The 14,223-nt window shown below is 50.8% G+C and overlaps 1 protein-coding gene and 1 long non-coding RNA gene across 2 annotated transcripts; both read right to left on the bottom strand.

Annotated features, from left to right (window-relative positions):
* Positions 1-691: 691 nt before the first annotated feature.
* LOC135291838 (uncharacterized) lies at positions 692-5,232 on the bottom strand. Its single transcript, XM_064406091.1, has 6 exons — positions 3,822-5,232; positions 3,240-3,317; positions 3,036-3,128; positions 2,259-2,384; positions 1,745-1,895; positions 692-1,604 (listed from the first exon to the last, which is right to left on the bottom strand). The coding sequence occupies exons 1-6, from the start codon at positions 3,910-3,912 to the stop codon at positions 1,241-1,243; spliced, it is 903 nt and encodes a 300-aa protein (XP_064262161.1). The 5' UTR covers positions 3,913-5,232; the 3' UTR covers positions 692-1,240.
* Positions 5,233-12,859: 7,627 nt separating this feature from the next.
* LOC135291833 (uncharacterized) lies at positions 12,860-14,214 on the bottom strand. The gene is made up of 2 exons (XR_010354512.1): positions 13,709-14,214; positions 12,860-13,228 (listed from the first exon to the last, which is right to left on the bottom strand). It is a non-coding gene; the product is annotated as an uncharacterized LOC135291833 (long non-coding RNA).
* Positions 14,215-14,223: the final 9 nt, after the last annotated feature.

Here is a 14,223-nt window from a genome sequence, read left to right as displayed (position 1 = left end):
TGTTGCACCAAGGGCACAGTGCCCTTGCCAGATTTGGACACTGACTGCTGACTCCTATACCCATCTCCTTCTTGCTTAACTAACGCTATTATATCAGTGTGACCTTTGTCAACTAGCTAGCTGTTCACAAAATCCTCCACAAAAGTTCTCTGTTGCATTCCAGCTCTGGGCTTTTTTCCCATACTGCGTGCGACAAGACTGTAATTTTTATTATAATTATAGTCGCTGTTATCCATCTAATTTTTAAGAAGGCTCCTGTGATTGATAGGACATTCCTTCCCCTCTCACACAGCCCGGCTCCAGCTCTCCGCTCCTTGATGCTCCTCTCTTGAAGCTCTTCAGGGAGGGACTGCCACGACCTAAGTCACCACCTCGGGTCTCCTTGATGTGCTCACTGCTGGACAGCCATCCCTCGCAGAACATCTTTCCCTCTCTGCCCAGACCTTCCTGATTCAGGGCAGCATCCCAAATGAGCTCCCAGAGAAGTTTCTGCATGTCGCTGCTAGCCAGCGTGTCCCCGTGCTGGTGCAGGAAAGCTTTGTGAACGGCCACTGCTGGGAAAGCAGGCTGAGGTGGCACAAGCAGCTCCTGCACTGCAGTGCAAGTTTCTCAGAGCTCCTGTCACAGCCCCAGCCCTGCTCCCAGCTCTGTGCATTCTACCCCAACAGAAACAGCCGCAGCAGGCAAGAACTTACTGCTTTTGGAAAAATATTTATTTATCAAGATCAAGAAAACAATCATTGTCTGCTAATACCAAGTATCACTACCACTAAATGTACCACTATCACAAAAACAATCACCATCCTCCAATATTAACTATCACTATCGCTAAATACAATCACTATCCTCTAATATCAAATAACGCTATCATTAAAACCATCACTATCCTCTAATATTAACTATCGCTATCATTAAAACAACCACCACCCTCTAATATCAAGTATCCCTATCACTAGCACTAAAAGAATCACTACCACTATCACTATTTATGACTATCACTATCACTAATACAATCACCCTCCTCTAATATCAAGTAACGCTATCATTGAAACAATCACTATCCCCTAATATTAACTAACGCTATCATTAAAACCATCACTATCCTCTAATATTAACTATCACTATCATTAAAACAACCACCACCCTCTAATATCAAGTGTCCCTATCACTAGCACTAAAAGAATCACTACCACTATCACTATTTATGGCTATCACTATCACTAATCATCTATCACTATCACTAATCATCATCCTCTAAGAGATGGTAGTCCTGCAGGTATTGGTAGGAGGGCCAAGAGGATGCTGTGGGCTGAGGTGACTCCAGGGAAATCCAGTGGTCCCGTGAAGAGGCGTTGTCAGCCAGAGCACAGAAGGAGCAGGTGGGCAGAGGTGACTGGTCTGCGCTCATGTTCTTGTACAGCTGGGCGAGCTCTGCTGCAAAGAGCTCAGGAAACAGGCGGCAGCTGTCCCTGAACCCGTTGCCTTGGGCTCTCTCGCCGCTTCCCGCTCCTTCTCCTGACTCTGCTTCACCTCTAGGCTGACCACAGCTTTCCCAGGAAGAGTCCCAGTCCTGTCCTGTTGCCTCTTTGTCCTCCTGGCTCCTCCTGTAGAAACAGATTTCCAAGAAGACTCCTCACAGATAGGAATTTGGAGCACAGTTTCCTCAGAGCCCTGCTAGGAGCCGCCTGGGCGCTCCTGCATGCTGCAAAGACTTCCTTGCCAATGGCAGCAATTCATAACTCACCTGTCTCTCTTCAGCAGCTGATGCATGACTAGATAGCCAGACACTGCCCCAAGCAGAAGCAAAGCTGAGGCTGCTACTGTCCCTACTAGGATGTAGTACTTGCTCGGGTCACGGTGTCCAGCAGTCTCGGCTTTTTGCCCAGCGGATGACCCTGGCAGGAGCAGAGACAATGCAAGAGTCAGCGTCTGTGCTCTGCACTAGGCATAACCCCACAGTGTGCTTCAGATGCCCAAGGACTGGCACTGCTAGTGGATCAGAACTGACATCTGATGCTGTCTTCAGAGATGGCTTCCTCTGGCTCTGGTGTCTTAGCATCAGGGACCAAGAGGGATCCCATCAAGCTCTCATGCACAAGAGCCCAAGGTGTGCCAGGGAGCAGCACTGCCCCATCTACTCCTCCGGGCTGCAGGCCCGGGCTGCGTGCTGGGCACCTGCAATTCACCCATGCAGAGCACTGCAGGGATACAGCAGAAATGCTGCTCTTTGCCCAAGACAGCATCTAGCAAGCACTCACCTGAATATTCCTCAGGCTCAGCAAGTGTCCTGGTGTCCTCTATTGGTTCTCTTTTTTCATGTGAGCCTGGCACAGTGTCACTTTCTTCCACTGCTAAGGTCTCCGGCACAGTCTCAGAATCTGTCTCTTCAGAAAAAAAAAACATTGCACACATGAACCAGAAGCCACTGCCCCTCAGCACAAGCACGGTACCATGGCCTGGGCATTGCGGCAAGCAGCGCTGACGAGGCCGCTGTCCCCCCCAAGACAGGAGGAATCGACAGCTGGATTTTCTGCAGTGCAACAAGAAGTGCAGAGCCAAAGCAGCCAAGACTTAATCAACCAAATGACCCACAGAAGGAGTACCTTCAGGTTCCCCCTCACCCTTGGACTCCAGCTTCAAGCCGTCCCTGAGCCTGAGCTTTGCAAGGGGCAGCCAAGGCTTGCTCTGATGTCATTGCTGCCTCCATGCTGTGCTGAGCATGTGGCGAACCCAAATTCAGCACTGGCCTTTGCCCAACATCTGGATGCCAATGTCTGCACAGAGCAGCCCTGGCCAGGAATGCTACAACTGCAGCAGCAGCTGGAGAAGCCCCTGGCAGTCATCTGGAAGCACAGCTGCGAGCAGAGGCTGTGCTGGACCATCTCTAGGGCTCCCTGCAGGAGCTGTGAAATGGAGTGGGCCTGCAGCAAGACTCTGACTGAGTGCTTCTGCCTGTCCAGGATACAGCACATGCCTACAGGAAGCAAAAGCTCAGCTTCCCGGCTGCCAGGGTTAACAGAGTGGGATATACTAACCAGATGGGGCTTCATGCAAGGCTGCCAGGAGCTCCTCTGGAACATCTGGCAATCCTTCAGGAAACTCTTCAGGAACCTTGTCATCGTTCATCCCTATTGTTAGATTTACAAAAGCACGTTAACCTATGACGGTATTTTTCTCGTGAATAAAATAGGGAAAAGGGGCGCTCCTTTTTGTGAAGGCAGGACAGACTGACTACTCACGCTTGAGGTACCAGCTCGGAGTCAGCACGGTATCTGCCCCTCGCTCAGGGGCTGAAAGAGCACTCTCTGTGTCCACAACTACAAGCAAACACCCACAAGAAGTTACCATCACGTGCACTGCCCTGATGGGCACACCTCAAGGCCTGGATGTGGGAGGCACTGCTAGGGCACGCTCAGGCAGGTCTGCATCCTCACAGCTGCAGGGGGGTCTGGCTGCCCTTGGGAAACTGAGCTGGCAGCTCCCACATGAAGGGAAAAGCCGTGGCATGCCCACACGATCTGTGTGCGGGTCAGCGCTGGAGCCGGGCCAGAAGGCTGGACAACCAGAGCGGAGGGACGGACAGCCACTGCTGAGTGATGGAGAACTGGTGCTGAGCTTCCGGGCCTGACCCGACCCTCCCCACATCCTTGCTCCTTAGGAAGCTCTCTCCATGCTGCACCCGAAAGCAGCTGCAGCCCCTCACTCCTCCCCTGGAGCCTCTGCCCCTCTGCCTGCCCCGTGGTGCCTTCCTGGCTCAGCCATCCCTGCTCCCGGCCCCGCTGCTGCCAGCCAGGGCTGTGTGCTGGCCCCTGCCTGCCTACCTGCTCCCTGCCCAGCTGCTGGAGCACTCTGGGCATTCTGGGCTGGCAGGGCCACGAGAAAGAGCAGCAGGAGGTAGCGGCTCAGGACCATGATCCCCCCTGCTAGAAACACTCTGCTACTGCTGCTGCTGCTGCTGCTGCTGCTGCTGCTGCTGCTGCTGCTGCAGTGTTGCCCAGAGCGAGCACTGAAGAACACAGTGGGGCTCTGGAACGTGACATCAAACAGAGCTCTGTGACCTCATAACAAAGTGATGGCTGTGAAGGCCCCAATGTACGCCCACGTTGCCTGTGAATTCCTGCACCTCCCCTCTACTGAATTTCCTTCTTCTGCACAGGAATGGAAGGAGCCAAATGGAGAAGGGCTGGAGTATTTTGGAGGCAGCATTGTGCATGGGAATGCAGAGGCACTCATGTCTTATTCCTCAGAAATTCCCTAGAAGAAAACCTGGATGAAGGCTGCTGTAAAAAGCCCAAATTCAAGAGTGTTTCTTTGGTAGTATTTTTGTCTGCAAGAATTGTGGCAAAAACCTGCTTTTCCCATGACTTCTGCTACACTTTCATGACCTTTGATGGCAGCACTGCTTCCATCCTGCACTGTCACGCAAACATGGCTGTGCAGTGCTGACGCATCTCCCCCGTCAGCCTGCTTTACTCCCCTTTCCACTTCCAATGCTACTTAAAGCTCTCTCAAGGAGCCCTGCTAACTCTGGAGCCGAGAGCCTTTTTCCCTTTGAGGCAGATGTAGCCCATGTGCCACCATCAGGCCTGCTGTCCTGTAGAGTAACCCACGCTCAAACTCCCACACTGTTGCTGGGAACACCAGGCTGCCGGCCATTCACCTCTAGAGCCTTCCTGGGTCTGGCTCACTGCACGTGGCGGAAGAAAATACCACATGCGCCCCAGATCCCTCAAGCAGTCATCCAGAGCCCCTGAGCTCCCTCTGCCTTGTCCACGGACACCATCAGGCACCGCCACGGGACACACACAAATGTCTTGGTTGCTGCAGATATCAGGTAACACTGCTGGCCTTTTAGCCAAGCAGCTCTTCTGACAAATAAATATGCATGACTTATGTGTGCCAGGCAACCTCCGCTCAGAAGCTCTTGGACAGCCTTCTAGAGCACCTTTGGTACACTTGTCCCTGAAGCACCACTTAAGCCCCAGGTGTTTCCAGCTGCAAGCAAAGAGGCACTGACAGATTTCCACCCCTCGGGTCTCTCTCCAAGGCTCGTAAGAGTCCTATGCAGCTGACAAGCTGCAGAAACTCAGCCCATGGCATCCTCTGGAATCAAGCACACATCACTGCCCACTGTGAAGGCCGCAGCCCGTGATGAGCAGAGGGCCAGAGCAGGCTGGAGGGTGTCTTGGTGACATCTCCTTCCTACGCAGGACCCAGGCAGGCTGCCCAGCTGCCTCGGCCTTGGCTCTGAGCGCCATCTCGGGCCCTCCATTCCTGCCCCAGGGGAGGCACCAATGAACACGGCCCTCCTTTGTTCCTTGAGGGGCCACACGCCCAGGCTCTCCCTTACCGCGCTCCGCGCCACCGTGCTGCTTGGCGGCCTGTCACCAGCTGTGGCACCAGTGTCCCCAGAGCTCCTGTGCTGCTGCTGAAGCCGCCCGCGGCGTGTGGCCCGGCGGGGCGGCAGCGCTGCCCGCAGCCCGCGGCCTCCTCGTCCCCTGCTGCCGCCATTGCGCACGGGGCCCTGAGGGGCGGGCACGGGGCTGCGGGGCTGTGCCGGCCCCGCTTGCCGGGCCTCAGCCCCAGCTGCTGCCGCTGGCTGGCAGCGACCACTGCAGCAGGAAAACACCTCGGGCTTTACTGGAGTGCATACAAAAACTGCCCCTGGGCTTCTCCTTGTGTGTTGCTCTAGCCACTTGCCCGTCCCTTGCTTGCCCGCTATAGCCCTGTTCTTTGCCACTTGCTCTCTATTTTGTTGTCCCTCCAAAGCTTCTTCAACAGTCTCCATCCCGCCCCAGCCCAGCGTTCGCTCTCTCCTGCTCCCTCCTGCTCATTCTGCGTCTCTTCCTCTGTCCCTGCTGCCCCTTCCCGCAGCTCCGGCCCCGTTCCCTGGCCCTCTTTTGCTCCCCTTGTCTCTCCGTTCTGCTTCCTGCCCCTGTCTCTTGGGTCTCTATTTCTCGGCTCCGCTCCCTGGGCCATGCTCGCTTCAGACTCCCAGGCCAACCGCCCCGGCAGCCGCTCTCTGCAGCCGGGACACGGCGGGGAGCTCTCCTGCGGCGGCACGACAGCGGCCAATGGGGCCCGGCACCGGCGCCTCGGCCCTCGCGCCGGAGCGGGGCCGCTCCCAGGCAGCGGCGGCAGCTGGAGCTGCGGCCCGGGAAGCGGGGCCGGCACAGCCCCACAGCCCCGGGCCCGCCCCTCCCGGCCCCAGTGGCAGAGAGCAGGGATGAGGTGGCAAACCAAGGCACTGGCCACTGGACAGAGCAACACACAAGGCAAATGCCAGGCACGCTTTTTGCTGGACCCCTTTGAATCCAGAGCTCTTTTGCTGCTTCAGTGGCATGTCAGCTCCCTCAGAAGCAGCCGAGGCATTTCAGAAAGGGCACTGCAGGGCATGAGCATGCATATGTCCCACAGCTCTCAGTTGTGCATCTGGAAGGCTGCAAGTGTGGGTGTCTATATGAGAAGAGTTTGTCAGGCTTGCTTCAAGGCTAGAGGCACAGCTCTCTTCTGAACAGAGCCTTGGGCTGCCCTCTCAGGAGGTGGCTATCTCAGAGCTGCTGCTATCTCAGACAGGCCCATGAGAGACAGCGCACAGGCACAGCTGGAGCTGCTGTGGAGAGCAGAGGAGAGGAACAAGGCTGAGGATCTCAGTGCTTCCTCTTCATCACTTCAAAGGGAAGAGCATTGTCTTGGGACACTCTTTACCGCCTGAGCAAGAAGTAGAAGGACCCCCCCCAAAAGCCCACTGTCCAGAGATGCCTTCAAGCATCTCTCTGGCAATTGCTGCCGGCAATATCCTCCCCACACACTGCAGGCAACAGTCAGCCTCAACAGCAGCTGTGCTGCGTTCCTTGGACAGCAGCTTTGCTGCACTCACACCTCCAGCTTTGGCTGCAGATGGCCCAGCTGGAGCAGGCATGGGCAAAGGCCTGCAGGACCACCGTCAGTCGGACTCGTGAGCCCAGGACAGCAGTTCCCTGGCATGCTGGTTTCTTGCAGTGCCTCGCTTTCTTCATCTGAGACAGGCACTCTGTCACTTCTTTCCACCTGGAAGGCCTTCCTACATTCCATCACTTGAGAAATCCAGCAGGAAATACCCCCATCTATATTGCCTGAGTCTTAATCTCCCTGAACTAAAAGTTAAGTCAAGTCCAAAAACAGGAATAAAGGAGCCTGCAACTGCCACACTCGCTCAAACAAAAGATCACATCAAAGTTTGTGGTATTCCTCACTCTCCCACAAGCCAAGCAATTATTGAAAGAGCACATCAAACATTAAAACGCATTTTAGATCAACAGAGAGGGGGAGCAGAGGTCACACCACAGATGAGACTGAACAAAGCTTTGTATGTTTTTAATTTCCTAAACAGTTCGTTTTGCAGAACCTGATCCATCAATTTTTAGGCATTTTTCAAATAACACGCAGGCGAAACTGAAAGAAAATCCACCTGTTTTAATTAGAAACCCTGAGTCTGGACAAATTGAAGGTCTTTTCCAATTAATAACCTGGGGCAAAGGGTATGCTTCTGTCTCTACAGGTGCTGGAATTAGGTGGGTCCCAGCCAAAAATGTCAAACCATATCGCACCCCAGAACGTGTTGACAAGTCCAGAACCGAGGAAGCAAGTACGCAGATGTGAGCCGAGCACAGAGATCCCTGGTCACGCCTGACGTTCCTTGTTCATCGGTGGAACCTGCAAATTCTGGCTTTGTGTTAATGTTATTTATAAGTGTGTCAATTGTATGTCAAATGTTTGTTTTGTAGAGCTGACTTTTGGCAAAAGTTTGGGTTTTTGTTTTTGTTGAAAGCAAAATTTTAGAAATTGATATATATGTAAGGATTCTGCCAAAATTTAGCTCATGGATAAGATGAAGCAAATGCAAGTTGTATGTTGGTATTGGTGGGTTTTAATTCTTTTTTGTCGTGCAGATTTGCCTGTGGAACAACCAAAACCAAATGTTTGGGTGACCTTAGCCAAGGCAGCCGGCTCAGATACCATACGGTTGTCTAATTCGGAACCAGAAAAACCTTTCTCAACCTGTCTGGTTGGTGTGCCAGTAAAAGAGTTGCCTTTAGTCAAAAAACAATCCAATGGTAAGCCAGGTGAAATTGACAATGGAAACAATCCCACACTGAATTGGAACCTTTGGGCCAAAAAACTTCCGAGGTCAGCTTCTGAACCCCAAGAATTGGAAATCCTTGGTTCTTTAACAATAGATTTTTGCTTTACCTTCATAGCTAGTGCTTGGCGAAAAGGTGATCCTCCAAATTTCAATGTTACTCCCCATTACTTTGCATATAGAAATTTGAGGTTTTGGTGTAATTCTTCAAACAGTTGGGATGTGTTTCCTGAGGCTGACCTACATCTACGGCAATTGCCTAAGGGATATTGGTTCATTTGTGGAGACAGGGCTTGGCAAGGCATTCCAGCACACCTTGAAGGTGACCCTTGTGGCATTGGGATGCTCACTGTAATCGCACCCTCAGCTAAAGCGGTCATGAAAAGGAAACAAAGGAAAACAAGATCTGCTCATCATTACGATGAGAACTGTCAGAGTGATTTCATGCCTTGGAAAGCTGCAAGAAGGGTTTCAGCAAGTATATTTTTACCCCAATTGACTTCAGCAGTGGCTTTGAAACAATTAGATCCAGTTGGGTGTTGGCTGAGCAAGCAAACTAATGCCACATCCTCTGCCATTAGTGATATGCTGACCGATGTTGATAGTGTTGGACATGCTACCCTTCAAAACAGAGCAGCAATTGACTTTCTTTTACTGGCACATGGACATGGTTGTGAGGAATTTGAAGGACTGTGTTGTATGAACCTGTCTGATCATTCGGAATCCATTCACAAAAGCGTACAAAAACTGAAATATTTGACAGCCCAAATTAAAGAGGATGGTGAATCCTGGTTGGATGATCTGTTCCAAGAATGGAGCTTTGCACCTTGGCTAAGGCAACTTTGCAAGATAGGTCTCTATATATTGGGTGTTTTGTTAATGCTTCATCATGGCCACACTGTGGGTCAGCAGCCTGTCTTTGAAAGTGGGAGAAGAAGGATGTTGTGCCACTGAGGCAAGAAAAGTGGTTTCCAAGGCTGTTCACAGGACACCCCAGGAGCTCGTCAGGCAGCACAAGCTCCTGGGAGCGCTCAGTGTCTCTGACAAGCTCAGGAGGAGCTGGGCCCAGGGGCTGTTCAGCAAGGCCCAGGCCTCACAAGCTTTTCTCAGGCCACCATGTGGCCGCACAAGGCCGGGGGCATTCACCACCACAACCTGAAGCACAAAGTTTTGATGTAGGGTAAAAAGCCATGGCCCAGTGGAAGTGGGCTGTGTCCTCAGGCCTGTGGGAGAATCACAATGCAGATCCTTGTGCACCTGATTCCATCTCTCCCACTTTTCTAAGTTCTTGGTGGCAAGGTCATTTAGGTTAGACACACAGCTCACTGTAGCTTTCTGCACAATGAATTAAAGTGAGATTACACATCCCAAATCGTGTTCTCTTACCGTTTAACTGACTGATTTAAGGAATTTCTGGAGCAGCAAACTTGCTTCCTCAAATATTTACTGTGTGTGGCACAGAGAACAGAGGAAAGATTTAATATCAAAGGCATCGCCCAGGCAATGCTCTTTTGACAAGTTCTGCCCTGAGCTTTCCTGAGGAAGATCGGAAAGGTTCAGTGTCACTAGCACAAGCTCCTGCAATGGCTGCTGGCCAGCAGAGCAGGGCTGGCAGCTGGGAAACAAGTGTTGCCACAAGCAGCAGCTCAACCAGGGCACCAAATCCAGAGCAGGGAAGGAGCTGATCTGAAGGCCAAACCCCCTTTTAGCTCCTCCCAAGAGGGCTGGAACAGTTCCTCATCCCAGTGAGGTGCAGTGCTGGACCCCACAGCTCTGTGTGAGCACTGGACAAAAGTTTGCTCCCACTGGCTGGTGCGATGGTTTCTACAGGAGCTCTGGGCTCCTGTTTGTGCTGGACACAAGGAGGAGACGAGGAGCCAAGTGCACTGACACACCTTTGCCTTGAGCATAGCCCGGCCTGGACCAAAAACACTGCAAGGGTTCCCCTTTGGCCCATGTCTCGAAACATCAGGTGCACTGTTTGATGACTCAGGCTGGTTTGGTGTCAAGGAATTTGCCTCAGAAAGACTGGATTTGTCTCCCTCTGTGCCTTCCCCTCAGCAGCATTGCGGATGTTCCTGTGTGAAGCCATCTATCCCATGCAGTTTGAGACAACTTAAAACAATAAGTTGTGTCCTCTAAACTGTTCCAACAATCCCCTTCCAGCAACAGGAAATGAAAACTAAAGAAAAAAGGCCAGTGACTTCTAGATACCAAACTGTCAGACCTCACTGTCCCCCCTCTGGAACAAAGGCCCAAAATGCCGGAGGACAATCCCCCCAGGACACGCGTCACAAGATGGCTCCGGGTTCTCCCTCAGGAAGAACAGGAGCTGTCAGGGAGCAGTTCCAGCAGGAGATGAAAGTTTGGTGGCTCGTCTGGCATCTGGCACTTTCTCCCAATGGCAGAGCTCTATGGAGTGGTCACGGCAGGGGAATCAGCTGGGCTGGAGCCCCTCGTGTCTTTTCTGCCCAGTGTGGCACAGCTCACACTCTTGGGCTGGGAGTGGGACCGTTCCACTTCTGCCAGCACGATGTCCCTGGGCTTGGACAAACAGTTTTCTGCCAGGACAGCCCTGCAGACTGTTCCACATATCTTTCATAAAGCCCATAAAACAACTCCAAACACTCTGCCTACAGCAGCTTTCAGAAAGAGCTGCAGAAATCCAGGACAGCTTAAAGCGAGAGTCAGAAGGCTTTTGTCTTGTTCCTGCCTGCAGAATTCTTGATGATCTGATGCAATTTTATTCAAATGTAACATGGGATCTGAGTTTTTCTGTTAAAATATTTCATGATGAGTGCAAGCCTCTAGAGCATGAGGTACAGGAGTGATGTGTGAAACCATGAGCATATCCTCCAAAGTGGCCAGTTTAGTTGTCCATTTTACTATTCTTGTATTTATTCTACACTAATAAGCAAAATCAAGCTTTGCTTGGATGTAAAACAGGCACGGCATACACTACAGTCCTCACAGGATCACCAGGGCTGGCAGTGACAAAGCATGCAATCTGCTTCATTGTGAACCACTACAGAGCTACATCACAATGTGGGTTTAAGTAGCATGGTATTATTAAGACCTCCTTTTTTGCATGAGATACAAAAAGGAAGTCCCAAATGACCTTCATGCAAGCATGCAGTAAAGAACTGATCCTGCTATCCTAACAAAGCTTTGGCTTTGGCATTTACACTCTTCCCATTCATCTTTTGACACAGACACTCCAGGTTTTCCCCCCCACCCCTGCAAGGCTGGCAGTCGCTGTTTCCCATTTACTGTTCTTCCCTAGAGCCAGTACAGCGGCTGGTGAAACTAAAAGCCCTGAGATCTGGATATCATGAAGGAGAATGAAATGCTAATTAAGTGTTCACATTAGTAATACCCAGGTCTGCACTTCCCAGTGCTCTGAAGTAGCAGCTGGAGGTCCTTGCATTGTTCCTGTTTGTGGATGTTCATGTTTCAGGGCTGCAACAGCAATGGCTTTGAGGAGGGACAAGAATGCCCCTATTCAAACAGTGGCTGTGCAAGGAGATGTGAAGTTTCACTGCCCTTTTTAGAATATTTTAGAAAGATCTAAGAGAATATTGTGGCATGGAGCAGATCCCTAATTGTGTCTCCAGAGAAAGCCCCAAAGCACACGTTCACTCTGCCGCTGATGGCAACCCCATAAGCACACGGACTTGTTTTCCCTGCAACATGCCACCCTGCCTGGGCTTTACTAGGCCAGGACTAGACTCATAGCTAAGCAAACACATGCAGCCACGTGATATAGAGTTTTCCCATCAGAAAACCTAATTAACGCATTCACACGCAGTTCCTTCTGTAACATCAGAAGCTGGCAACCATGAGGACTTTGCTGTCAAAAGCTTGCAGTATGCATTGGGCCCAGGAAGTGTTTTCCCTTAAGGCAAAGCAAATTGAAATGTGAACTTTAAAAGTTTCAAAAGACTATGAAAGGAAATTGCAAAAGAATTTCTGGATAGGGAGTATTGTCAATGATTATGCAGCCCACCAAGCAATTCTGGAGCAGAATCCTGAATTGCTTGTTCCAGCTATGCAGGAATTCATTACCCTGGCAGGCAGTGGTCCATGGGAACAAATGATCCCTCAGCTCTGGGCTGAATGGTACACAGGCTGCACTTTAGGTTTGAGGAAACCTTGTCACTCGTTATTGGCCTCCCAGTCCACTCATCCTTCTGCAAACAAGTTGCAAACAACAAAGTTGGACTGCTGGCCTGGGTAAATCTATATACAGATGACTTTTCCAAAGCAGTGCATCGTTTCCCAGTGAAATACACGACCTCTTCTTACCTATGAAATTGTGATTGAAGACACCTGTGAGCCAGCTCTGTGCAAGATTGCAAAGGAGCAAAGCTTTGGCATTTGGGCACACTTCTCTTTGTTTCTTTGCTCAGGCCTTTGGTGAGCACAGAACTCATCTAGGTAGAAAACTTTTGACCATACAGGATCTTTTGGATCCATTGTCCCCCAAACATGTCAATGTGTGGCCCTGTTGTCATGACAAGTTAAAAACAGCAGCACAAGTGACACAAAGAAAACATGGCAAAAGAGGAAGAAGAGAGGCCCAGTGAAGAAAGGATGTGGTGAGACACTGCACTCCCATAATCTCCAGGAGATCCTGGTGTCACATTCTTCTTTTGGTTTATTTAAATTTAATTGATTCATTTAGGTTGTTTTAAATCATCAAAATAAAATATATACAATTAAAATATGTCATCAAAATTTAAATATACAATCAAACACATTTATTCAAAACTATCAGAACATAGATACATCTGCAACTATGAAGCCTAAACCTATTCCAAAATCCTAACTCCTATTGTTGATGAATCCTATAGTTGATGAATCCTATTCTTGATGAATCCTATTGTTGATGAATACTTTTCTTGATGAATCCTATTCTTAATGAATCCTATTCTTGATAATCCTAAAGCCTAAATCCTATTCTTGAAACATTCTTTGGACAGTTGGCAGCTTCTTCCTGATCTTGGAAGAAAGAGCATTTCTGGACTGGAGGCAAGGACTTTCTTGGTAAGGGAATATCAGAAATGTCCAGAGAAAACTTCTTGGAAAGACTGTAGCCAGTCGTATCTGTGGAGACACAAAGTTTAACAGAGCCTGGAATGCAAACCTAAAGCATCTGAAGCTCCGTATTTCATGGGACAAATTCCTTGGAAATTTCTAAAGAGCTGCACAGGGAAACATGCTCCTGCTGGCTGCAGCTTGAAGCAGACCAGGGGGAAAACCCTGCCCCACTTCCACAGAGCTGCCACAGGAACAGCCTGGCCTCTGGGCTGCCCTGGGACAGCAGGGAGCCCAGAGCCCTGTGCTCTCCAGCCATGGCTCAGCTGCACATGTACCCTGCTGCTGCTCTCCCTGCCCCACAGCTGAGCAGCCCTACAGCTCCACAGGGCACTGCCAGCAGCACAGCTCATTGCAGGGCACATGCAGGGCACAATGTGCACAGCCATTGTGTAATTCAAGCCAATGTTCCCTGCCAATGTGCACAGCCTCTCTGGGCTGCCACAAGACCCTTCCCCCCAACAGAGAGTGGCCCAGCTCCCACCTCACCTCTGTGTGAGGCAGATCCATGCTTGGTCTTCATCTTGTCCTCTGTCTGCAGTTGCTTCAGGCTGATCCATGCTTAGTCTTCACCTTTTCCTCAGTCTGGGTTCACTTGAGGCTGATCCATACTTCATCTTCACCTTGTCATCAGTCTGCTGTTGCTTCTGGCCCCCCATGTCATGACTAGGAAGGGCAATGGTGATAACAGAGCGGGGGCAGATCCACACCCTTCCTTAGTATTTTGTCATTTCTGGCACAGCTGAAAAGTCACGTCCCGTGGTGTCCAGCTCAGAAACTTGTCCGCTTTCTGGAGAACATCAAACCGTTACCAGCCCAGAAGGCTGTTGAGGTTTTCCTGCACGTGTGGAGGTGTGCTGTCAGCAAACTTAATGATCTGGCTGCCCAGTGCCTCACATAGGGCACAGGCCAGCTTGGTGACCACAGCGCAGACGTTGGCGCTTCGCACAGGCAGCACCTTGTTCTCCAGGCAGGACCAGAGCACGGGCAGGGCGTAGCGCTCG

Source organism: Passer domesticus, unplaced genomic scaffold (assembly GCF_036417665.1).
Source record: "Passer domesticus isolate bPasDom1 unplaced genomic scaffold, bPasDom1.hap1 HAP1_SCAFFOLD_130, whole genome shotgun sequence".
In the NCBI taxonomy this organism is placed as follows: domain Eukaryota; kingdom Metazoa; phylum Chordata; class Aves; order Passeriformes; family Passeridae; genus Passer; species Passer domesticus.
This window is presented reverse-complemented; position numbering and strand designations above follow the sequence as displayed.

What these genes read in the sequence shown, in the direction of transcription:
- LOC135291838 (XM_064406091.1), bottom strand. Translation starts at nt 3,912, where the DNA reads ATGGTCCTGAGCCGCTACCTCCTGCTGCTCTTTCTCGTGGCCCTGCCA. An exon ending in TCCGAGCTGGTACCTCAAGC is followed by an intron (nt 3,129 to 3,239) that starts GTGAGTAGTCAG and finishes ATCTAACAATAG; the next exon opens with GGATGAACGATGACAAGGTT. An exon ending in TGAGCCTGAGGAATATTCAG is followed by an intron (nt 1,896 to 2,258) that starts GTGAGTGCTTGC and finishes TGCTCCTGCCAG; the next exon opens with GGTCATCCGCTGGGCAAAAA.